Source organism: Rutidosis leptorrhynchoides, unplaced genomic scaffold, assembly GCF_046630445.1.
Source record: "Rutidosis leptorrhynchoides isolate AG116_Rl617_1_P2 unplaced genomic scaffold, CSIRO_AGI_Rlap_v1 contig614, whole genome shotgun sequence".
Classification (NCBI taxonomy): domain Eukaryota; kingdom Viridiplantae; phylum Streptophyta; class Magnoliopsida; order Asterales; family Asteraceae; genus Rutidosis; species Rutidosis leptorrhynchoides.
The window spans coordinates 20,550-46,373 of record NW_027266834.1 but is presented as its reverse complement, the minus strand read 5'-3'; the positions used below and the strand labels follow the sequence as shown (position 1 = coordinate 46,373).

General features: G+C 35.9%; 4 protein-coding genes across 4 annotated transcripts; 3 read left to right on the top strand and 1 right to left on the bottom strand.

Moving 5' to 3' along the window:
- Positions 1–4,516: 4,516 nt before the first annotated feature.
- Positions 4,517–5,089, top strand: LOC139884860 (secreted RxLR effector protein 161-like). The gene has a single exon (XM_071868832.1). It carries the CDS (start codon positions 4,517–4,519, stop codon positions 5,087–5,089), a length of 573 nt encoding a protein of 190 aa, XP_071724933.1.
- A 10,993-nt stretch (positions 5,090–16,082) lies between these two features.
- On the top strand, positions 16,083–18,116 carry LOC139884859 (reticulon-like protein B17). Its single transcript, XM_071868831.1, has 8 exons — positions 16,083–16,641; positions 16,730–16,886; positions 16,972–17,046; positions 17,150–17,291; positions 17,393–17,462; positions 17,575–17,640; positions 17,722–17,844; positions 17,947–18,116. Exons 1-8 carry the CDS (start codon positions 16,083–16,085, stop codon positions 18,114–18,116), a joined length of 1,362 nt encoding a protein of 453 aa, XP_071724932.1.
- A 1,068-nt stretch (positions 18,117–19,184) lies between these two features.
- Positions 19,185–19,932, bottom strand: LOC139884858 (uncharacterized). Its single transcript, XM_071868830.1, has 4 exons — positions 19,772–19,932; positions 19,511–19,660; positions 19,379–19,394; positions 19,185–19,217 (listed from the first exon to the last, which is right to left on the bottom strand). The coding sequence occupies exons 1-4, from the start codon at positions 19,930–19,932 to the stop codon at positions 19,185–19,187; spliced, it is 360 nt and encodes a 119-aa protein (XP_071724931.1).
- Positions 19,933–20,722: 790 nt separating this feature from the next.
- Positions 20,723–22,840, top strand: LOC139884863 (nuclear cap-binding protein subunit 2-like). The gene is made up of 8 exons (XM_071868835.1): positions 20,723–20,740; positions 21,094–21,317; positions 21,622–21,760; positions 21,844–21,877; positions 22,072–22,182; positions 22,316–22,378; positions 22,487–22,593; positions 22,769–22,840. Exons 1-8 carry the CDS (start codon positions 20,723–20,725, stop codon positions 22,838–22,840), a joined length of 768 nt encoding a protein of 255 aa, XP_071724936.1.
- The last annotated feature ends 2,984 nt before the right edge of the window (positions 22,841–25,824 follow it).

Sequence of the window (25,824 nt, the reverse complement as noted above, 5' to 3'; positions counted from 1 at the left end):
ACCTTTGTTCACGATCGTTTGACCTTGTGATCGAGCACTATTTCAACTACTTACAGAGTTATGTGTTAAAGTGCAAAACTTGGTAGCGCTTGTAATCTGTTTGGAGATTGCAAGAAATTCCTTGTCCGTTTGATAAGGCAATCGGTGCTTGTAGTCTGTTTGGAGATTGCAAGAAAGTCCTTGTCCATTTGATAAGGTAATCGGTGTTTGTAGTCTAGTTGAGAGATTGCAAGAAAGCCCTTGTTCGTTTGATAAGGCAGTTTAGTATAGACGAAGAATCCACTTAGTGAGTTAGGAAGTAGATTATAGATTTGCGAATTGTAATCCGTGTACTGTCCTATCGTTGCAAGAATAATGGAATGTCGTTTATCTTTGGCTAGGCCCCGCAGAGTAGGATCATCCACGTAAGGTGTTCCGAACTGCGTTATCATATCGCGTGTTATTTACTTTCTGTGATGCTGTTATTATACTGTGTTAACTTGCTACCGTTAGCACGGCTGCGATAATCTATCGATTAGAGTCAGAACACAATCTCAATTGGTATCAGAGAGGGCTCAAGAAATCTTCTTGAGAAAAGATCTTACGTATTCTGACAATGGATGACAAGATCGAAGAAGGCGGTTCAACCATTCGTCCTCCTTTACTTACCGAGTCCAATTATGATTATTGGAAAAACCGAATGAAGTGGTACTTGAAGAGTCAGGATGAAGCTACCTGGCGTGCTACACAGGTTATGTGGACACCTCCTACTGCAACTGTTGATGGGATTGAAGCCATCAAAAGTGAAAATCAATGGACAGCAGCTAAAACAGCTACCTACACAGCAAACAACAAAGCGGTTAGCATCATTCAATGTGCCGTGCGTCCTAGTGTATTCAAAATTATTCAGAATTTTGAGATTGCCAAAGAATCTTGGGATGCTCTTCAACTCACATATGAAGGAACAAAATCAGTCAGACAATCAAAGCTGCGTCTCATCTCCACCAGGTTTGAAACTCTAACCATGAAAGATGATGAAACTATTGCTGATTTTGAAAAGAACCTTCGATACATTGCTAATGAATCTGCTGCTCTTGGCGAGGTAATTCCGGATTCTAAATTAGTGAGAAAAGTGCTGATCTCACTGCCGGAGAAGTTTAGCTCAAAGATGGATGCTATCAGTGAATCTACTGATTTCGAGACCCTGCAGTTTGATGATCTAATGGGAAAGCTTAGAACTCATGAGATGACTCTTGCTATGAGAAATAGAGATAAATCTAAATCCAAGTTCGTTGCTTTTAAAACTGAAGTGGAAGATGTACCTACTAGCACAGGTGAGCAACTCTCAATCCATGAGCAGCTGGCACTGTTGACGAAAAATATGGGAAAGATGTATAAGAAGTTCAACAAGGCCAAGTACACTGATTACTCTGCAGCCAATCCTTAGAAAAATAGTCGAAATCCCAAAAGAAGAATGAGTCAAGTGGAGGTAGTCAAAGATTTAAAAAGGGAGAATCAAGTGAAGGAAGGACCAGATTTAAGAAAGAAAAGATACAATGCCATGAATGTCAAGGTTTTGGTCACATTGCTGCAAAGTGTGCCAACACTCTGGAAAAGCAGAAGAAATCTTTTATATCCACATGGAGTGATGAGGGGACATCCGAAGACCAATCTGAAATCAGTGATAGTGAAAGTGAAATTGAGTTTCTTGCTTATAATGCATTTGCTGCTCGTATTTCTGTGCCCACAGGATCTACTAGCACAGGTAAGACAGAGGAGAACTCAAGTTCTGATGAGAGCTCAGAAAGTGATTTTGAAGACAAAGACATACACAGTGCTTTCGATGATCTAGCTGGAAAAATGGCTGAATCTCTCAAAATCAATCACATACTCTCCGACGAAGTAAAGAAACTGTCAGTCGAAAGGGAGGTTTTCGACAAGGTGATTGAAAAATATAAAACTGAAATTGCTTAGTTGAAATCTGAATTGTCAAAGACTGAGATGAAATTAGCTCAAGCCAACCGTGCAATGGAGAAGTTCAACAAAGGAAAGGGAAATCTCGATGAAATCCTAGAACAATTAGCTCCTAAGAACAATCTATTTGGTATAGGCCACAAAGCATCAAGAGGAACCAGTTCAGGATCTAAAAATAAAGTGACTACAACCAAAATCATATGTCGCTATTGTAATAAACCTGGACATATAAGACCTAGATGTTTCATACGACAGAATGATATTCGTACATTTATTTCTTCAATTCTAAGAAAGCATCCAAAGAAGAAACTCGATATTGTTAATCACTCTCAACAACGATTTGGGTGAAGAAAGGAGAATTGAAGGGTCTGATGTGCAGATTCCCATCTAAAAGGGTAGCCGATTGGTACTTTGATAGTGGCTGCTCTCAACACATGACAGGTGAAGAAAGAAATTTGAAGAATATTGTCTACAAGAACCATGGAACTGTTACTTACGGTGATGGTAATTCAAATGCTATAATCGGAGAAGGAAGCCTACCAGTTTCGTCAAAATCAAAGATAAAGCATGTTCTATTGGTAAAAGGTCTTAAGCACAATCTGATCAGCATAGCACAAATGTGTGATGAAGATTGTGAAATCAGGATCAACAAGCATGGTTGCAATGTGTTCAATATCGACGGAGTAGTTGTCATGATGGGAACGAGACAAGCTGATAACACATACACTCTTGATGGAGACATAAAGTGTTTGAAGGCTAGCACGAAAAATCTAAAATTATGGCACAAGAAACTTGGACATATTGGTTTTAAGAATCTAGCTGATCTGTCAAAAATAGGGTCTATAAAGGGTTTACCTCTTCTCAAATATGATTGTGTCACTTGTGGAGATTGTCAAATGGGGAAGCAAACAAAGGAAAAGCACTCCAAAGTACCTTATATCACTATTGAGAGACCTTTGCAACTCCTGCACATTGACTTAATGGGGCCAATGCAAACTCCAAGTCTGGGAGATAAATCTTATGTATTTGTGTGTGTTGATGATTTTTCCAGGTACACTTGGGTAGATTTTCTTAAAGAAAAGTCTGAAGCTCCAGACGTAATTATAAAGCTGTGTACCAGACTAAACAATGAAAGAAGAAACACAACGGAGTTATGCATGAATTTTCTGCACCCATTACTCCTCAACAAAACGGAGTGTGGAAAGGAAAAACAGAACCATTACAGAGATGGCACGTACCATGATCCATGCTAGGAAGCTAAGCTACAAGTTATGGAGTGAAGCTATGTCAACTACATGCTACATCATAAATAGGGTGTATCTCAGACCACACACAAAGGAAACTCCTTATGAAATCTGGAAAAATAAGAAACCATCTGTGAAGTACTTTCATGAATTTGGAAGCCCCTGCTACATGTTGAAGGATAGAGAACAGAGAAGAAAACTCGACTCCAAAAGTGAAAGGGGAGTATTTGTTGGCTATTCAGTTAATAGTCGAGCTTATAGGATATTTATCGAAAAGTCTAATACCATTACTGAATCAATCAACGTTGTGTTTGATGACATGCAGGTGGAAGTGGACAATCAAGAGGACGGTGAACCTGAAATTGGTAAACTTCTGACTAATGACAATACACCTAGTGTGGGGGCATTAGGAGCAGAAAATGTTAGCAGTAATGAAAACACACCTAGTGTGGAGGCATTTCTTGTTAACACAGAATCTAGGAACACTCAAGAATCCACACCTGCAGTCACAAACTGGAATCTGTATCCATCAACACGAATTCAAAAGAACAATCCAACAGAGGATATTATTGGAGACATCGATGAAAAAAAACAAGAGGGGTGCCTAGAAAGAACTACAGAGATATGATGAATTATGTTGCCTATACATCGAAAATTGAACCAAAGAAAGTTGATGAGGCTTTGACCGATGAATTCTGGATACGTGCTATACAGGAGGAACTATATCAATTTGAGAGAAACAGAGTATGGGAGTCGGTTCCTAGACCGAAGCATTGTAATATCATTGGTACGAAGTGGATATTCAAGAACAAAACTGATGAACAGGGAAATATCACGAGAAACAAGGCAAGACTTGTTGCACAAGGCTACACACAGGTTGAAGGAGTAGATTTCGATGAGACTTTTGCTCCTGTTGCTAGGCTTGAATCAATCAGATTATTGATAGCCGTGGCTGCATATGGAAACATTACCTTGTATCAAATGGATGTCAAGAGTGCCTTTCTAAATGGGTACTTAAATGAAGAGGTGTATGTTGAGCAGCCGAAAGGATTCTGTGATCCAGTTTTTCCAAATCATGTATACAAGCTCACAAAAGCTCTATACGGTCTCAAGCAAGCTCCAAGGGCATGGTATGAAAGACTATCGGTTTATCTGTGTCAACAGGGCTATAGAAGAGGTGGAGTTGATAAAACCCTGTTTCTCAAATCCAGAGGGGGAGAACTTACCATAGCCCGATCTATGTTGACGACATCATATTTGGTTCAACAAGTGAAAAGGAAAGACAGAAATTTGTTCACAGCATGGCTAGTGAGTTCGAAATGAGTATGGTAGGAGAATTAAGCTACTTCTTAGGCTTCCAGATCAAGCAGTGCAAGGATGGGACATCTATCTCACAGGAAAAGTATGTCAAAAATCTGGTGAAGAAATTTGGGTTAGAAACTGCCAAACCCATGAGAACTCCGATGGGCACGAATGATCATTTATCCAAAGACATTGAAGGGGAAGATGCTGATCCTATACTATATAGAAGCATGATTGGGAGTCTGTTATATTTGTGTGCTAGCAGACCTGACTTAAGCATTAGTGTAGGAGTTTGTGCAAGATACCAAGCTAATAAAAAACAGTCACATATCAAGGCTGTGAAAAGAATTGTGTGCTATGTTTCTGGAACAACAGGTTTGGGACTTTGGTATATAAAAGACACAAATGGTGTGCTAGCTAGATACAGTGATGCTGATATGGCAGGATGTGTAGATGACAGGAGAAGCACATATGGAGGTTGTTTCTACCTTGGAAGCAATCTAGTGTCATGGTTTAGTAAGAAGCAGAATTCAGTATCATTATCCACTGCTGAAGCAGAATATATCTCAGCAAGCAGTTGTTGTACATAGCTACTTTGGATGAAACAAATGATGGAAGAATATGGCTTGGAACAAGGAGTGTTAACAATCTACTGTGACAACACTAGTGCTATAAGCATATCGAAAAATCCTGTACAACACTCCAAAATGAAGCACATTCAAGTTCGTCACCACTTTATTAGAGAACTTGTTGAAGAAAAGAAGGTGGCATTGGAATATATCTCAACTGAGAAGCAGTTAGCGGATATTCTTACAAAAAGTCTAGATGCAAGTCGTTTTTGAGTTCTTAAGAGGAGCTCTTGGACTTTGCTCTACCGCTTGAAGCTTGAGATAAGTGCCTTCATCCCTGTATATACCATTTATTTTTATGTCTTTTTAATAAAAAAATGAAAAAAAAGGATGCCGTGTTCAAGAAGCAATGAGGATGGACTGTGACAAATTGAAGCCCAAATAAGCAGGCCGAATATGCTGAGTGTTAGAGAGAATGGGCTTTGCAATACAGAATCGGCCCACTAAGAGGAGAAGCCCTGTTTGATGGCTCTAACTAATAAAAGTGGAAAAGCATAATCAATTTCCCACAAATTTTTAAAATCAAACAAGAAATTGCAGAGTTGAAGCTTACACGATGACGAGAGAGCTACAGTATCTCCGTATAACACATACTCAAACCCTAAGCTTCGATTTCAAATGGTAAGAACACGAGGAGGAAGATCGACGAGCCAAGGAGGAGCCCGACGGTCATCTAGAATAGCTTCACATGCTCGCACAATACCCTCATCTCCCTCATCTCCGATAAACATATCTTCTCCTGAATCGTCGCCATCACCACCAAGACAAGTCTCCACATACCGTTCTACACAACCCAGACACCAGCCACGAAGACCTAGGGCCATGGAAGAAGCTGAAACGACTAGGGTTGAAACTGTGGCCGAGCCAGAGCTCATAGTGGAGAATCTTGAAAGCGCGATAGTTGTACACCGACTCTTCCCAGTAAGTAATTTCCCCTTGTTCTCAACTTTTAGAGTCTGATTCGGTTGAAATCGGTAGATAGAATTTTGTTGATTCTGAGGGAAGAAGTAAGAATGTCGAGTCCGACAACTGTCTTAGAAGTCAGGGAACAACTAGTTTTATAGGAGAAGAAGCTGTTGATAGAACATGTGTGAGTTCGCCTGTTGTTGCTACAGAACCTGCTAACACAGAGGAGCAGGCTACTATTGTTAGTCCTCATACTGAGGGGGAGGCTCCAGTTGAGGGGGAGTCTTTAGATATTGGTGCTCAAGCTGAGGGGGAGCATCAGAGCGTCTGTGAGTCAGAGGATGACACTGAAGGTGCTGAGGTGCCGAGTGAGGAAAATGTGGCTGACGTGTCTGTTAGCACATCCAGCCAGTATACCACTGGTCAGTGCTCTAAACAGAAGAGTGTAAAGAGGAAGAGAGTCACTTCCTAGTCTGCTTCTACTTCTGATTCACAGCAGAAAAGAAAAACAAAGTAGCCTGTTGTGATGGGTGCCTTTGTGAACGCTGTTGCTAGGGATTTTTGGCCATATGCCTCTGGGAAGAAGATCATCGCTGAGAAAGTGCTGGAGAGGGATCAGGCAGAAGAATTCAACTTGAAAGATCTGCTGATCGAGGAAAATCTCTGGGTAAGCGCAACTCGTAATACCTAGTATGTCGAGAAAGTTGTGAGAGAATTTTATTACAACATGCCTGTTGATGTTGATGATCTAGAGTCGAAAAATTATCAACAAGTGTTTATCCGGGGCAACTATTATGCAATCTCTCCTGAGCTGCTCTCTGAGGCCTTTGAGTGCTGAAATCTAGAGGAAAAGTGTGAAGCCAATTGCAATGATGTTGCGTCTGAGCTGACTGGTGGAGGAAAGACAACCTGGTATGGGGGTGGTTCAGCACTGAAACCAGCAGAGATGACTATAACCTATTCTGCACTTCATAAGATCGATGTGTCGAACTGGATGCCATGCAGGCATACGAATAGCGTTAGTCAAAAGCTGGGGATTCTGCTCTTCAAGATAGGAACTAGGATTGGTTTCAATCTCGGAGAGTTGGCCTATGATAAGATAGTTTCTTTTGCTGGTCAGTCAAGAAAATATGAGAGCTATGCATATCCAGCAACTATCTTCACTCTCTTGCTCAATCAAGGACTCACTATTGATGAAAGTGATGATTTCACTCAGCCAGACCGAATTGCACTCACTTCTCGTCTTACTCATGGGAAACATATCATGGACATCAGCGAAGATGAAGACGAAGAGCGGGCTATTGATCCTGCCGAGGATGAAGATGATGTTCTGACACCGAAAGCACTTGAACTGGCAAGGGATATGGTGTAATTTCTGAGGAAGCAAGAGTATAGGTTGAGAAAGAAAAGATTGTACCTAGAAGCTCGCATTGCCAGAAGTTAAACTCGCAGGGGGAGTTTTGTTTTGTTGCTAAACATTCTATTTGTGCTTGCACATTCTGAATTTTTATTGGCTGTGTAATAACTTTTATTTAGCCAGTTGTGCGTTTCTGACAAATTTGCTAGTTTTTTCTCTCCTACATGGTGCTTTGGCATTTTATTGACAAAAAGGGGGAGATCATAACGTCAGAGGGAGATACCCTTTCTGAATGAAAGCGAATCATTCAAATCTAGCGGTCAGATTTGTGCAAATTTCAACTGTGTTACCTTGAGTCTGTTTTCACAGTCCTAAAAATGTTTGCACTTTACTAGTTTCCATTAACGATATTTTGAAGACTTGGTGTTTCCGAAGTTTTAATGTTGATTTGAAGATTTTTCTGAAGGTTTTGTCAAAAATGCCAAAGGGGGAGATTGTTAAGTCAAACTGCCGTGAGTGTACACAGGTTCCAGATTCACACCTGTTTTCACGCTTGTTTTTGTGAGTTGGCTATTTTCGTCAAAACCAGTATACTGAAGATTCGATTCTTTCTTGTGGTACAAGTCTTCTTTGGAAAACTAGTAATTGAGAATCTCTTGCTATTAACCGGCCTTATTTGATTGTATATGGATTTCCTATTGTAAAAAGGAGTCCTAAATTAATTCCTAAAAGAGAGGAAGTCAAGGATTCTCTTAGGATACAATTCCTATTCTAAAAGGGATTATTTTTCTTATTCTATGAAGAAGTCTTATTCTCCAAGGTTGTAGGTTTTTATATAAAAAGTTGAAGACTCTACAAACCCTACATGTCTTACAAGTCTTCCGCGTGCTGTATTCTGCCAACTTGCTTTTGAAGAAGACATCTATATTTTGCCGACTGAAGTTCAGAGAAGAAGACGACCTGATATCTCTGATGTCGTGCATTTGAAGGAGAAGACATTCTTATCTACACTTTTATTCACAATCGTTTGACCTTGTGTGTCCGTGAACGTTGTAGGGTGGGTATTCTTAATCGAGCACTATTTCAACTACATACAGAGTTATGTGTTAAAGTGCAAAACTTGGTAGCGCTTGTAATCTGTTTGGAGATTGCAAGAAAGTCCTTGTCCGTTTGATAAGGCAATCGGTGTTTGTAGTCTAGTTGAGAGATTGCAAGAAAGTCCTTGTCCGTTTGATAAGGCAGTTTAGTATAGACGAAGAATCCACTTAGTGAGTTAGGAAGTAGATTATAGATTTGCCAATTGTAATCCGTGTACTGTCCTATCATTGCAAGAATAGTGGAATGCCGTTTATCTTTGGGCTAGGCCCCGCAGAGTAGGATCATCCACGTTAGGTGTTCCGAACTGCGTTATCATATCGCGTGTTATTTACTTTCTGTGCTGCTATTATTATACTGTGTTAACTTGCTACCATTAGCACGGCTGCGATAATCTATCGATTAGAGTCAGAATACAATCTCAAAGATGATCAAATTTTGGTGGTTAACAACTAATTCAATTCATCATCACAGACAGCCAAAACTTCCAATTCTCTATGAGCTTGCATTCCACATGAATGCACTATTCGATGCCATCGCAGCAGCTTTCTTGTTCTGTTATGATCTTAATTTCTCAAGGACTATGTATGGTTGCTTGCTTACCAAGACAAACTATCCAGTCCTATTATTCCCTTGCTCCTTGACCATATATATTCCATACTAACCAGTGGGTGCTCAAACCTTTTCGTTTTTTTTTGTTAAGCTGTAAAGTTCAGTATTCATCGGGAATGTAATGCCTCGCTAAAGCTCGAGCAATATTTTCAGTGGTGAGACCATCTATTTTCTCATACTTGTTAGTTATAATTGGCCTTGAGTGTCTCTTCCTGGTGCTTTGCTAGCTTTTCTTCCCGTTCCAGTCACTGCTACCTTCAATATAAACGAAACTTCATTATCATGTTTTTCGACAACACGCTTCAATTTCTGAAAGGTCTCAAAATCTAAGTCATTTTGATCCAACCACAAAATAATTTTCTGCCAGGTTTCATCGGACGGTCATCAAACATCCGATCTTCAGCAGCGAGTGCTCTCACTGCCCTAGGCATTCCTGATCATGAAACTGCACATCCAGCCAAATTGGTGATGACATTTTGAGCTTGCTTTTCGGTCTCCATCTCATTGATCTCAACCAAAGCACTTTGTGACATGTTTTTAGGTCCCAGGTAGTTTGGAATGAACTGTAACACTCTTAACCGCTCCAAAGCGGTTTTTCGAGACCGGTTCAGTCACCTGATGAGACTGACAAGGTACACTTTCTGTCTCACGTTATTTTTCAAATTCGGCATATTCTGTCCACTGTCAAACGAAATGCAATTACTTGGAGTATTAGTTAGTTAGTTATTATCAAAATCAGGTTCTAGAAGATACAATTACCGAGTCGTAGCACAGAACGAGAAATGACACCACCACATAAAATTATCAAATGATTTGATTATTAGGGAAAAGGAATCAAGATCACAAATCATAGACATGTAAAGGTAAGGGAAACAAAAACATCAGTCAAAAAGATTCTTGAGAAGCCAACAAGTTGGTCAACTCTCAACGAGTATACAGCTCGGAACAATATTCACAACAATCCTACAACTCTATAAGATATCAACAGACCTACAACTCGGAAAGACTCTCAACAAGCCTATAAGTCGGTAAAATCTCTTAGCAGATTAGAGTGAACAGATTGAATGCTAACGGACTGGAAAGGCGCAATGTTTTTATGTGATGGCTGTTCCTTTTCGGTTTGATTTCCCAGAATATATAAAAGTGTTAATGTGGACTTTAAATACGTAATTTTAATACTAAAGGAAAAAATCTTTTTTGCTGAAATATCGGTAATGCGCAAATGAGAACCAAGTTTGAGAATAACACGGGTTGCTATATAAACTATAGTTTAACAAGATTTTAAGAATTGTTTAATTAACGAGCGGAGGTGAGCTCGGTCTGTTTAGAGTGAATATTTATCGAACCCAGCTTGAGTCAAACCATATCGGGTATCTTGAGGGTATTTTAGTTATTTATATTAACACTAATAAATTGACGTTTATATGTAAAAGTATTTAATACTTTATCATTTAATATTATTATCTCCTCTTCAAGTAGTTGTCATTTCATCTATTTAGGTTCATTGAAAATACAATTTCAAGAAAAAAAAGTTTCATTGAAAATACAGTATGATGTTTGATATAATAATAACCACAAACATTAACTTTCAATAAATCTAACAAATAAAAATGGCATATATTTGAAGACGAAAAAAATATATAATTATTTATAAATTGTTGTTTATGTAACACTCACAATCCTAATTAGGAAATATCGTAAACTTTAGACATTTAGGCGTAATATAATCGTGGATATATTTTCATTATCATGATATTGAATTGGTAAATTTTAATTCATTTATGTTAATATGTGATAGTTTGATTTCTGCTATGAATTAAACTTTGATTATAGATGACTACGATTAAAAAGAAAATGACTATATGATCATAATTACAAAATATATGTGAAATACTAACATTGTATAATTCTAAGAAAATCTGAAAGTAAAATATATCTGATAAATTATAATATACATATATAAATACGAAAGAGCAAGTTGGATGAAAATCGTAAATATACTTGTTTGAATGTTGACTTCCTTATGATAATATACATGAAATCAATAGTTAGTAATTAATTAAAAATATGGCTTTATTAAGTGTCTAAAGATTGGATTAATTAAATACAAAGGAGGAGAGGGAACCGACTTATAAGTAAGTTGAGATAGGGATCTTCAGTCAATTTTTTGACTTTAAGGATATCAGTAGATATTCTCTTATTTAAACTTGGGACGGAAGGAAAAAAGGAAATATAGAACAACTCAACTTCTCAGACATATTTTTTTCAAACCTAAAAAGTTAAATAAAGATAAAACAGAGACTCACAGCCAGAAACTTATATCTTACTTGAATTTTGAAACCCTTTATAAGAGATTGGTTGAGTACTTGAAGTGTTATAAATTAGCAAGTTGATCATTATTTAAGATATAAAAATTCAGCCCTCAAATTTTATCTTCATCATTACAAGAATTAATAGAATTAATATGATTATACTTGATTTTGTTTGGTTACATGATTTTATGAATGCTAAATTGAAATAGATAGATGGTGTTCTGAGTCCTGAATGTAAAATTATAATTAAAAGACTATATGTTTTGAGTCCTGAGATAACTTTCAGGAAGTATTAGTTTAGTCGTACTTAATTTGCAAATCTAGCTCTAATCAAGATAGTTTCAATCTCGAGATGAACATGTATTTTCTGTATCTGAGTAGAACTGAATTTTGTTTCTAAAGTATGGAGCTTGAAATGATTACTTCACATTGAAAATGAATGCTTAGCTTGAAACATAGGCACGTGGCTAGTGGAATTAGTAGAAGCTATAAACTTAAAATTATGTATTAAAATCTGTAGCGAAAAGTTTATTGATAGAAATGGATCTAACTTGACTTTTTATTACTGAATTTGATGTCAATAAATGGATTAATGCCTGTAATCGATAGAATTATATATATTGTGAGCAAATCTGGAAAATGCTTTTATATGAATTTCAAGTATAAGAATCATAGAATAATGTGGGAAGTTTGTAAGGTGCTCAAAATTAAATTGACAGTATTAGTAATATGTGATCAGAGTGATCATAAAGAACTGTTTTTCAAACATGCCTCAATAATTAGACTAAGAAGTATATATAAGACGTAAAGTGCATAATAAAATTGATTCATTTTCATGTATATCATAAGCATTTTAAGAAATTATAGTATTTTTGGTATAAACTCTTAAATAACTTCGGTATCGGCTATAGGAGACGATATTACAGGATTCGAGACAGGAACTTAGACGCTACGAGAGTACAAATAGTCGATTTATCATGAAAATATTTATGTCATGATTTTCAATGTGATATATATGTATATTTTCTGAAAACTGGAGGGACCTTGATAAAATAGAGAAATCCTTTTAGAATGTTTTCAGAAAGATAAAAAAGTCCAATTACAGATAAAGAATTGATGGAAATTCAGATAGTGCCAGGTTTTTTCGACCACCTAGTGACAGGTTATGCGCATATGACACGCTCATTCATGCTGGTTAGACCTCTAGCTGAATGATTCTCGTTATGGTGACAACGAGATAGAAAGGTCGCATATTGTTATGTAACCACTTTAAAGTCAGCCTGATATCAAGGTTGGGTGTTTATCCCGGCTAGGATAACCCAGTTTTAAAATGTTTTAAGACTGTTTCAAAAACAGTTTTCAAGACTTGGGTTATGCTGACGATGTATCTAGAGTATACTCAGAACTTTCTAATGATGCTTATCAGTCTAATGTTTTAAATGGTTTTAGATGTTATTGTGTTATGAAAACTTGATAGAACATATAGTCCACTCACTAAGCTTTATGCTTATGTTTTCGGAAAAATTGTTATATTTTTCCCTCCAGGTTAGTTAGAAGAAGAAATGACGCTCGACATGCACACTGATCTTTTCAAGGCATTTCCAGGTCGGGCTACGCTGTAATAGAATTCTCTTTTAGTCTTTTGTTGTGTATATTGTTTATAGAATGCTCTGATTTGCTTAGCAAGAACTCTAATATGGTGTCGTGTTAAAATGTTTGCGTCATATGTATAATAATTTGCAATGTTAGAAAATGTTTGGGAAAAAAATAGGTCGACCTTATAAAATAATGTTGGAATGATAAATGTTAAATAGTCCTACACAACTTAATAAGATTTTAAGCGGTGGCACGTAACGACCTCTTAGTCCCTAACAGGACTAGGAGGGATGCCACAATTTATATGTTAAGGAGAATAAAGTAATGTTTTATGATTTGGTGATCGAAGATATTAAAGTGTCGATAAGATTAAATTTTGATATTTGCAGTTTTTCTTTTACTTGTAGGAATGGTAGTAAAGCGGTTCATTCTTGTGAAGTTGTATGAAATTTATTTATTTTTTACCATTTCTGTCTCTTAATATATATTTTTTAAGATATTGACACACAAAACAAAGTAACAAGAGATTTATAATATATTTTGATATAAATTATGCATGAATCCACCCACATCAAGAGTTTGAAGTGAAAGATTTGGGTGAATTTGAAGAGTCGTGTGAGGAGTTGTTGATGTGGAGAATGAGGATTTGTGTGGGGTTTGGAAGAGAGAGGTGAGATGAGGGGTTTGTGTAACACTAGGAGAGAGAGAGAGGAGTTTTGTAGTGACAAGGCCTCACAAGTCGATTTTTGCTTCTTTTTTTTTTGTTATATTTCATGTTTCATTTATTTTTTAATTATAGTTACATGTACTCTTTCATTGTGTTGTGTTCAAATAAAAAATATTTTATGGTCTAATATTAATTAATTTTATTACAGCGAAAAATTAAATTAAAAATATAAAGAAAATAATTAGTAGGTTATATTATAAAAATAATATGTATTATTAATATAATTAAAGTAATATAATATATATTTATAAATATAAAATATTAAATAATATTCAATGTACTCTACTTTAAAAGTATAGGAAGGGTTGTTGTTGCAGTGATGAGGGATTTAAAAAGGGTTTGAAAGTGAAAAAAGTTTGGATGGATTATTATTGCGGATGGTTTGAGACCAAAATATGAAAAGTCAATATATATATATATATATATTCGAAACCAGAAATATTGCTCCAAGCTATTGTCCATCTTGATATTGAAGTGTATTAATAAAATGTTTTAGTTAACTTAAAAAAACATATTAATACTAATAATTAATATATGTTATTTATATAATTTTATAAATTTTATAAAATTTTATTTTATTTTAAATATTTTGAAAAATAAACGAATGGTTCACGAGGCTGGAGAAAGTAGCAAATCGATTCGAATTTAGCTTTATTAGGCTCATTTATAGACGAACATAGTTCGACTTAGTCGTTTATAAACCAATATTTATTAAGCGAGTCGAATCGAGTAAAACTTTTCGTATGCCAGTTGCCAGGAAATACTAGCAAGCGAGAGAAAGAGAGAGGTGATGTGGAGGAGCTAGATGAAAAATCGAATTTGTCATGGAGGAGAGGAAGATCAAATTTGTCGTGGAGGAGAAAGGTTTGATTTCAAATCGGCAAAAATAAATGGGGGGCATATATTGGAATATAAAAAATTAGTTGAGGACATATTTGAAAATGTTCTTTTTTCGCTTATCGGACTGGCATGCGATAAGTTAATATTAATAAGGACTATTTCGTTCTCGGATAATAACATTTTTGATATTTCGAAATGAATTTAGCTAACAATTTGGTACTTTGTGCGTTTTTTTTCCATGTTCATATCTCTCTGTCAGAAATACTAGAAAATTCATACATTTTGCATGTGGTTCCCATTAAGATATTCCTAGTCAGTGCCATGTAAGCGACAAGTCACATCTTGACTCGACCAATGTGACACGTCAGCATCCTCAACCACGACCATCTAAGGCGGCGTGGTCTATAAATTTTTAGTATATCCATAGTTGTTTCGATGAGGTGAACTTCATGGTGATGTTAGATTTTTCAAATTTCAAACCGCTTGGTGCAGAACTAAGCTTAAAGATGTCGAACTTTTAAGCTTAGATCTGCACCAGAAGGTTTGAAATTTAAAAATTCCAACATCACCACGATGTTCACCTCATTGAAACACGTTCGGCTATGTAAAATTTGTCGGAATCCGACGATGTCCGACGGTGGAACCTTTGGAAGTGGTGGCCGTATCACCGTCGTTGGTCGCTGGATTCTGAAAAATTTATAGGAAGGTTGAGGATGATGATGTGTCATATTTTCTGAGCTAAGAGATGATATGTTGTGCTGACTAGGACGATTTTAACGGAAAAAATGTGCCACAGACATAATGCATGGATTTGCTAGTGATTCGAACAGAAATGTATAAACGTGAGAAATAAACGCACGAGATACCAGATTATTAACTAAAAATATTTTGAGATATAAAATGTTAATTTTTTTTCTTTTTTTTTTATGAAAATCGAAAATGTAATTATCCTATCCCCTTCTTATTAGTTAATCCGCTATTGACAAGATAATAGTACTGGCATGATAAGAAAAACTTTTCTTTTTTTTCTTTAAAGAAGAAAAGAAAAACTTTATAATGTGCGTCAAATAGTGGATAAATCCTCAAACGGATTAATTTATCTAATATTGTCTCTTATCCATCGAAGCAAACGAGCTCAAAAGCTTTCGAGTTTCGACTAAGGAGCCTTTGAGTACTTTTCTTGTAGCCCTTATAGTTTCTAAATGTATTATAATTATCCCTTTACATAATAAAGTCGATAAATATAACCTTGACCAAAATCTGAACCGACAACTGAAAGGACGGGTATGTATATAAAAAAACAAACGGGACTGTCCATTTCTACCGTTGTCGTTGACGGACCCTACCATCTTCGTTCGCCGTCAAACTTTCAAACTTTTCTAACGGCTACTCTGATACTCAACTTTTTCATAAACCCTCGTCTTCTTCACCGAAGTGAACTCTCAATCAAAAATCTAGACTCTTCAATTTCAGAAATCTCTCTCTCTCCAACTAATTGTTCATTTAACAATGGATTGTACTACACCGCCTTCTCTTAGATCAAACCCTAATAACCATTCCCAAACAAAATCAGCTTCGAGGCTATCTAGAATAATCAACTACACAGACGATCCGTCATCGCCGATTCCGCGTCTATCCATGGATTTGATCGCATCTCCATCGCCGAAGAGAGCTCAATTTACACCTTCTCCTCGCTCGATCAGGTCCTCACAAGAACTCCTCCTCCTCTCTCCTTCACCTCGACCAAAATCGCGTCCTCGATTGACCGATAGGCTAGAAATGGCGGCTGCAGCGGAAGAAGGAGGCGTTATGGAGCAGATTGGGTGTAAGAGAAGAGGTAAAAGCAGGGCAGCTCAAATGAGTCTATTGGGTAACTGTGGTGGATCTCCGAGGAATAACAGAAGGCAAAGGAGGCGAGTCGATTATAACGAGGCTCGTGAAGAGAGGGAGCTGAATTTAGCTGAGGAGATTGGAAAACTCAGGAGAAGGAGACATAATAATGGAAAATCTAAGAAGGAGAAGCTCAGTTTAGTCCCTGCTGTTGCTCCTCCTGCTACTCTTTCTCCAAGTAAGTAATATCTCAGTGTTTTTTTACTACTGATTTCAATTTGGGGGTCACCGATGTTTAGTAAATGGTGTTTCTGTGAAATTTTTAGAAGTTGATGATGATGTTGGTGAAGACCATCTGGAAAGAATTGGGCAGATGATCAGTGACATGGTTATGTGGAGAGATGTAGCGAAATCGAGCCTTTGGTTCGGTTTTGGATGCATTTGTTTCTTGTCTTCTTGCTTTGCTGGAGGAATCAATTTCAGGTATGTGCACGTTTGAATTCTTGTGTTGATTTCATTTCTTTATGGGGTTGATTTTTAACACCTACATATATCTTTATGATTGCAGCATTTTTTCTGCAATTTCACAGCTTGGTCTTCTGTGTCTGGCAGCTTCTTTCTTCTCCAATTCAGTCTGCCAAAGGTACACAACATGAAAACAACCGTTCGTTGGATAATGTAAATACTCTCTCAAGTATCCTTTTATTTAATGTTGAGCGGAATTCCAAGCTTCCATAATTTTGCAGAAACAATGCTGACACAAGGAGTCTATTTAAGTTGAAAGAAGATGACATTTTGAGAGTAGGCAGACTTATACTTCCAGCTACCAATCTTGCGATTTCGAAAACAAGGGAGCTTTTCTCTGGAGAGCCATCAATGACCCTTAAAGTAAGAACAAAGATCCAAATTCGTCTCTAATAAAACTATAAAGCCATGTTTTTTGGTTTGCTCAAATGGGATTCACCAACTTTTTTCAATTGCTTCCACAGGTAATTCCTTTTCTGCTTCTAGGAGCCGAGTATGGTCACCTTATCACAATGTGGAGGCTGTTTGCACTCGGTATGATCATAAAAATCATGACACCAGCTTCAAATGAATTATATTTCATATCTTTTAGTTTCATTTTAGTCATTGATAGTAATGTTTTCCCACTATTTATGACCCTGAGCAGGATTTTTCTTCAGTTTTACCATTCCAAAGCTTTACTCATCCCACTCAAGTCAGATAAACCAAAAAGGTACCGAAAATGGCTCATCTTGCATGTGTTAAATTAATTTATGTGTTCTGATTCTGAAGAGGTAATTTTGTTGATAAACAGCTGAGAACTTGAAAAGATGTTTGTTGGATGCATGGGGGGCTCGCTCGCACAAAAAGCTTGTTGCCACATCAGCAATCACGGCATTTTGGAATTTGTCTAGCGTGAAAACCAGGATTTTCACAGGTGATTTCCATGAACTGCATAATTATATCAATTTACAATCACATATTTGAATACAAGATTATGATGTGGGGCTTCTCATTTTAAACATGATTTTGTTTGCAGTATTCATAGCTCTTGTAATTCTCCGATACTGCCGGCAGAATGTAATGGCCAAAGCTGGGGAAACAGAAGGGGAGGAATCAGAAACACAAGAGGAAGAGAAACGAGAAGAAACTCAACAAGAACACCAGCAACAGGCAATGGTGGTCGTTGCATCAGATCCTCCTCCATAATGCAACTTTAAAGTTTAAAGGCTTCCAAAAAGATGAAAATGGCAGGTGTGGTGGTGAACATCATTAAGTTGACCCGACCCCATCGTGGAAGCTCTAGTATCTTTTTAGTTCCTAGTGCGCCTTATTGCTTTTTAACATTTGATCATGATATATTCAGACGTTGCAAAAATTAATGGGAAATATATTTTCTCAATTTTACATTTGACATTTTCTGGGTTCATAGCTCTTGTTATGCAAAAAATCACAGGTTGCCCCCATTACCTTGCCTTGATAAACACTGTTTATGAAAATTCTGGCAAGGAAAGTGCTTAAGAGCGAGTATAAGGACTTTAACTCATACTGCCAGGAGGATATAAATGAGAACAGCATATAGTAATATCTATCACTAAAATGGTTGTTTGAAGGCTAATTCGCTGATAAGCAGATTGCATAAAATTTAAAGTTCACGCAAGAACCAAAAGTGCTAGCCGGAAATGAAATCCAAGTCAAATTGGCAATTTCATTATTAAACACAACTTTTCGAAACATGGAAATTCTATAGTTAACTTGTAGTAGCAGCAAGGTTCCTTTCCTACAACATTATGAGATATGACACGATGCTGGTCATATTTCGGACAGGATCTCAAACACCTGGTCATCAAAAAAAAAGAGAAAATCTCAAACACCTTGAGGAGATCATCACAGCCCTAGACAAACAAAAGACTTGAATCAGAATAATTGCAACTATTATGACCATATATAACTGAAAACAAAACCTGCATTAGGCATGTGTAGTGTATACTCAAAAAAGATATTCCAAGGCGCTAAAAGAGAATCAGATTTCAACCACGGAATGGAAGTAAGGAACATACACTCATTGCTCCCATCAAAATATACTAGTTATTCAATTTTATTAATTAATACATCCTCTCAAGAAGCTTCGAAATGTCAACAAAATTATCCATAGCATATTTCCATCATCACTCAAGACAATTATAATTGAATAGCCTAGCCTACACTTTGATGCCATTTTGTAGTGTCATAAAAGGCTTTAGACATGCAAAGAACAAATCCAAGTCATTCCATCTTTCATTCTTCCTCTTCATCTAGGCTTGACTCGGCCTACAACATTGAAAAAAGAAGCATATCATATCGACCCTTTTTGTTTTCTTTCTAAAACTGATCATAGACGCCAACTAGAGACAGGGGCAATTCTATTTTACATTCTTAATTTCGGTGGCCAAAAACTAACTTACCAGAATTTATAAGTGGTGACTTCCTACAAACGTCGCTAGATACCTAGTCCAAGAATAAAAAGAAACACATATTACATTGACTCAGATCAACAACCACACATCCAAGCAGATAAAGTTTTATCAACAAAAGTAAAATAATTCGCATCGAAAATCATTAACTTGCACCAAGAAATGGATCGAGTTTTACCTTCAGGAAGCCAGCCACAGCTGCAGCGAGAAATGGATAGCAACGAAGTCATCACAGCTGAAGCATTTGCAGAATGGAATGGCGCCATTTCTACAAACACACTTGAGCTAATCCCACGAAACCTTCAAAATCATACAACAACAACAACAACAACAACATAAAAATCATTTTTTTCTCATAGAAATTCTCGCATAGTTTAAAACAAATTCACTATTTTTTTTCAATATGCTGACAACCTTAGAGTAGATGGTGGCTTTACGGAGGTGGCGCGAAACTGAGAGCGAGCTGCGGAAGCAGCTGATTTTGCTTCAGAACCGAGCCGAGCTGCGGCACTTCGGACGGAGGTTGACCGGAAAACAGACTTGGCGGCGGCGGCGGCGGCGAATGAGGCCATTATGATACAAGTAGAAATTCGGTGAACACTGATGTTTGGGTTCTGCAAAACCCTTGTGTGTTTGTTTTGTACGTCTCTGCTGCACTAGATCGTGATTGGATAATTACATATCAATCCCTCAACTATTCTAAAAGTCACCTATGGTCCGAAAATTAAAAAACCTTTCAAGTAACTTTGCATATGGTATAGATTCCTCGGCCACTGTTCTGTCTTTGCCCGGTTTGGTCTGAACCAAAAACTTGGTCTGATTTGGAATCAGTTTTGCTATTTCGGTGCGAATCAAATCAGATCGTATAAAACGGAAATCTGATCTGATCTGATTTGTTATCAAATCAAACCAGGCTTAGGGGGCTATATGAACAAATAAATAGTTGATGCGTAAAACCGAACATAAACTATTTTTAATGGGTGGATTTATACTTTTTGGAATCTAAGTGGAACCATATTTGTTCGTCGCTTCACGGTCTGAAGCCCGCACTTTTGGTATCCTTCTCTCTCTCTCTTTCTCTCTATGACGGAGTTTTTTTTTTTTTTTTTAAGTTCAGTGTATTAAATTTAGGGTTTTCTTCTCTGTCAATGGAGCTGTTTGGCTCTGTTGTCGACAATCAAGGCTTTTTCTTTACATGAGCTCAGTTATCTGAAATTCCTTTTATTCTATTTTGTTTTGAGATTTTCAGTAATTTTTTCTGCTACTTAATCACTGTAATTAACTGCTTGGATTGATGTATTGTGTTAAATGTTGCAGATACAGAGATAAAACTTTGTTGCTTCATTCGTTCTCAGACTCTAAATGGCTTCTCTATTCAAGGTGAGATTGGAATTATTGTTCGTGTATTATTCTCCTGTTTTCAACTTGCTTTAGTGTTTGTAGGCAATCGAAGTATTTTAGCTGTTACTATTGCAAACCACTTGATTTTTGAACTGGGTTTTGTCCGTTTGGAAACAAATTTGATCATTTTGTAGGGTTCATCTGTAGTTGAATGTTTTCATCTTCATTAATGTGCTTAAGACTGTTTCTATTGCATAATGCCTTTAGCTTTCGTCGGTAAAACATAATGGTAGCAGCTGGCTTTTAACTCAGCACATAACGAACGCATAAAGAGAGCTTGGATTCTTATGTCGCCTCTCTAAAGTTCTTCCATTTTACTTTCATATTGTTAGGACCTAGAGAAGCTCTCGCAGTATCGGGACAGGAGATTTCCAGGAACACAGGAGGAATTTGAGCAAGCACTCCTGAACTCAACGACTATCTACATTGGGAACATGTCCTTTTACACAACGGAAGAGCAAGTTTATGAGCTTTTCTCCCGTGCTGGAGAAATCAAGAAGATTGTCATGGGTTTGGATAAGAACTCGAAAACTCCATGTGGATTTTGCTTTGTGTTGTAAGTATTATATACTTACTTTGATCCATGTTCCATTTATTTTTCACCTGGTGGAATTCCTGCATCTCACTTTCATCCTTGATGAAATCAAAACTTTGACATTTTATTCCACACCACTTGCACTGGCATTGAAATATGTCTGATTTTGTAACGACTTTGTAATTTTTTAAAAGTTATATAGATCATGGGTTATAAGAATCATTGTTATCATTTATGGTTTTTTTTTTTTTGGTAGTCAACTAGCCTGGCACCTAGCTGCTCTTTTTGTACTAAGCTGGTCTATAATTAAACATATGCTTGTCAGGTTTTACTCCAGAGAAGACACTGAGGATGCTGTCAAATACATAAGTGGGACAATTCTTGATGATCGTCCAATTAGGGCAGACTTTGATTGGGGATTCCAAGAAGGAAGGCAATGGGGCCGTGGTAGAAGTGGGGGCCAGGTCAGTTGTGTTGCTTTTATTGCTGCAAAACACTACTATCATGTTCTCATCTCTCATTTGCTTTAGTTTTCATCTTTTGCCAGGTTCGAGATGAGTATCGCACTGATTATGATCCTGATATCCTTTCATCTCTTCAGTTTTGATGCTTATTTTTGTTTTTATTCATTTCCTGCTCATTTTGTATAAGGCTGTTATGATTTTCTCCCTGATGTGTCATGATAGACATTGGCCAAACCATGCTTTTATTCCTCACTTTTTTTCGTTGTTTGTACATATGAGGTTCTTTTCAGTATTCCTTAACCTTCTAATACGCAGAGGTGGTTATGGAAAATTAGTTCAAAAGGAACTTGAGGCCCAGAGGCAGCTTGTGGATTATGGCACTGGCTCACTTGGTTCTTTCCCACCAATGATGGCACCTACTTGTAAGTGAAAAAAAAGAGTCAAAATCGCTCTTTCTATAGATGACCATTATTATGTGCTCCAATAATTCAGTTTTTTGTTCCCACGTTACTTAAAAAATATCATTTGAAGAAGTTTAAACAAATGATTTTGCAGATGGTGGACATGGAGGAGGCGGAGGTCATGGTCATGGTCATAGGGATTCTTACCGACAAAGAGGTGTCTATCTATATTCTAAAATTGCACCCGATGTCTCGCTTACATTTTACATATTGTTGAGATAGCCATTGCAATAGTTTGTGATGTATGAATTTTTTGATGGAGCAGATTACCGTCGGAAGCGAAACCGTGAGGACGACCGTCATGGGCATGAATCCTCCAAGAGATCAACAGATTATGAATCCAGGAGAAACTCTGATCATGACTCCAGAATGGTAATAATCTGTCTCATTAGTACTCATTGTGTATTTATTTCTATTAGCATTCATTTGGGAAAGAGGAAACTCTATGACGAGGAGTTGGCTAGTATTATTCTCGAGTATGTGAGTCATAGATGTCAAAAACCCTATTTACTCCCATTTGTGATGTTTTTATTGAATGATGCAACAGGAGAAGAATCCACGTTTCCGAGAGAGTGGCGACTCTGATGAAGAGGATGATGATCGGAAACGGCAGCCTTAGCTTTGGAAGGCTGCTTTGTTGAAAAATGGAAAAGAGGAAAACATCTTCTACAAAGTCAATCATTGTCGAGATGTTCAAAAAAAGTTCATGTCATTTATCTAGCTTTTGTGATATAAAACCACATGATCTATTTCTTCTAACATCTCCTTTGTATTTCTTAATATTACTAATCCATTTAAATTTTTATTGAGACATTATTTGTTTTATTAGTTTTTTTCTTCCCTATGAAGACTGCAAATTCTTAGACAAAGTGATCATGAGCAAAGTTCAAAAGGAACTGTTTTATAAGAGGCCATTTTTGCAATGCTGCAGAGTTAACCAGCTGGTAGAATAGAACACTCAAGTAGACTAGACTAGAATCTAAGTAGTCATCTCAAACAATAAGTCGTCTAGTTATATAGATCAATAAAATTTATCTCAAACAATAAGTCGTCTATCAGCCATCTATAACCACATCATCTATTTTTTTTCTTCATATTTCACTTTCTAATATCATTATTAAGAAGTCATCCATCATATTTTCCCTTCTCCAATTCATATCTCTCAATTTTTTTAAAAATTACTATTATGAAAATTAACAAAGATGAATGGCAAAAATTTTCCTCTGGACAGCCGAAAACCAACTACCATTAAAATCTTAACATGTGATATTTATTAAATTTTTAACTTATTTTATTTAAGGACGTGTTTGATTACAATATTTTTTACATTTTTTTCATTAAGAATTCATTAATTCATTTTAAGGCATAAAATATATTATTTTTAATATCTTATAATACTATATAAAATTATTATTTAAATTATAAAATTATAGACCAAACACGTTCTTAACTGAAAATAATTTAAAATTTAATAAAATTTTAGTGGTAGTTGGTTTTGGACCCGAAAGTTTTTCCCAAGATGAATAACCATATAAATATTTTTCAAATTTTATAGATTATTAAAATTCATATATATCTTGTTATGAAAAAAAATCATATATATCTTCATTTTTTTTTATAAATTAATTAATAATATAAATTAACTATACCACGATATTTGATATTTATTTAAAATGATGATTTTTATTGATGAAATAAAAGCATACAAGTACTCTAATATATACTACTACATTTCAGTCAATAGAACTACCATATTCTCTCATACGTTTTGAGGTTTAAAATGAGTTCCTCTACCTCTTATTGGTGTATATTACGTAAAAACTGTTGAAATTGGACCGTATGATTAGCTTTATAATTAATGTGTTATTTTTTTTGTGAAAGAAAATTAATGAGTTAATTTTATTAAGAAAAACAAACTCTTTTTAATATAAGTTAGGAAAAAAAATTCTTACATAGAGTTATTAAGGTGGAATGAATTATTAATTTTAAAGCTATGTAATTTAAATTCTATACATACATTTTGTGTTGGACTCCTTGTGTAGCAAGCAATGATGAAGAGGTTTAAGATTTTATTTACAGTTTACACCAAGGTATTTCTATATAGAAATGGTTCTATGTTCTTGAAGAATTATCATTCCCATTATATTGTAGGTTTTTATAGACGGTATTCTTCCCGGATTTTAAGGAAGCACACAAAATTCAAGATAGCAAACCCTCCGAATTTCTTAAGAATAAAAATAAAGAAGCCATTTAAGTTAGAGAGGAGATGAAGTGAGTTTAGATTACTTATAATAGTTATGTGTGTCCAAATAAAATAAAACATGTCATTTATATAGGCAAGTGTGTGAAGCTAGATACAATTGTTTATTTTGTTTTTGAAAAAGACACATTTTCAAAATAATTTACTTTTTTTGAAGTTTCTATTCTGCCAGACTTTGATTCAAATTTTTTTGGGTCAAATGAACTCCGTTTTAGTCGAATTTTATATCAAAAGAAACCTTAAGATGTCTAGTTTCATAATATATAAACCAATTTTAAAACTGTATTCATTTACCTATAACAGTTTTCAAACCGCATATGATGTGTAGAATTTCAAGTTTCATGGAATTCTTGTACTAATCTTTTAAATAATCGATAGTTTTAAACCATTTGGTATACAATGTCTTTTACCTACATAGTAATCCTCCTTTCTTATGGATTACGTAACATAATTTAATCACTAACAAATCATAACCTCTCCCCAATACTTTTACTTGTGACATCTATTTGACATAAACACAAACTATTTTGAAATCTAAAATTCTAACATTTGATTAAAAATATACATATAATGATATAAAAGAATAAGGTATAGTTTTTATAATTAAAATACGTGGTCAACTCCTGATGTTTTTTGTTTTTTTATAACAGATTGTTGTTGGTCTATCATTGTGCCGTCCCTTATCTTGTCCGTGAGATATGTACAAGGACATGACGAAGATTTTACTGTCTACAGCTCTCAGGAGCTCATTGATTATGTGATCAAGTATTTTTCGGAAAAGGAATGCGATGACAAACCTCTTCGTCGAAGGAATGGGGTAAAAGCTTTCACATGCAATAACCGTAGTCGTCGGAGACCTCTTAGATGTAAACTTCCCCATAAAATAGATGCTTCAACTTGTCAAGCCTCTTCTTCAAATAAACACCAAAGAGACACAACCGAACATACAAAATATTGAAAATAATGATGCAGCAGAGAAGGTTGAAAAGATATCAAAGATAATTGTGAGAATTGAAAATTCCCTCTTCTGGAGCTGCGAGTTGTATCTACACATGGATGCACTATGTGAGATTGAACATGCTCCCATACATCGTAAATGAATCGGACTGTAATATCATGTTGAGAAGATAAAATATAGTTTTAGTCTTAGCTTTTGACTCATGAAAAATAAGGATGTGAATGGATTGAATTTGATGAAAAATCAATCCAATCTAAATAAAATATGATGAAATCTAGATTTCTTCTCTTAAATAATTTTCTTTTGATTAGAATTTGAAGTGTACTCTTTTCTATTCCATTTTTGAAATCTAATAGCAAAATTCGCTGGATTTCAAAATACAAGT

Bases quoted from the DNA above. Each gene is read 5' to 3' on its own strand.
- LOC139884860 (XM_071868832.1), top strand. From the start codon at position 4,517: ATGAGTATGGTAGGAGAATTAAGCTACTTCTTAGGCTTCCAGATCAAG.
- LOC139884859 (XM_071868831.1), top strand. From the start codon at position 16,083: ATGGATTGTACTACACCGCCTTCTCTTAGATCAAACCCTAATAACCAT. The intron at 16,642-16,729 runs GTAAGTAATATC...TGAAATTTTTAG, and splicing joins TCCTGCTACTCTTTCTCCAA to AAGTTGATGATGATGTTGGT. The intron at 17,845-17,946 runs GTGATTTCCATG...TTTTGTTTGCAG, and splicing joins GAAAACCAGGATTTTCACAG to TATTCATAGCTCTTGTAATT.
- LOC139884858 (XM_071868830.1), bottom strand. From the start codon at position 19,932: ATGGCCTCATTCGCCGCCGCCGCCGCCGCCAAGTCTGTTTTCCGGTCA. The intron at 19,661-19,771 runs GTCAGCATATTG...ATGATTTTGAAG, and splicing joins CCACCATCTACTCTAAGGTT to GTTTCGTGGGATTAGCTCAA.
- LOC139884863 (XM_071868835.1), top strand. The intron at 22,183-22,315 runs GTAAGTGAAAAA...ATGATTTTGCAG, and splicing joins ACCAATGATGGCACCTACTT to ATGGTGGACATGGAGGAGGC. The intron at 22,379-22,486 runs GTGTCTATCTAT...TTGATGGAGCAG, and splicing joins GGATTCTTACCGACAAAGAG to ATTACCGTCGGAAGCGAAAC.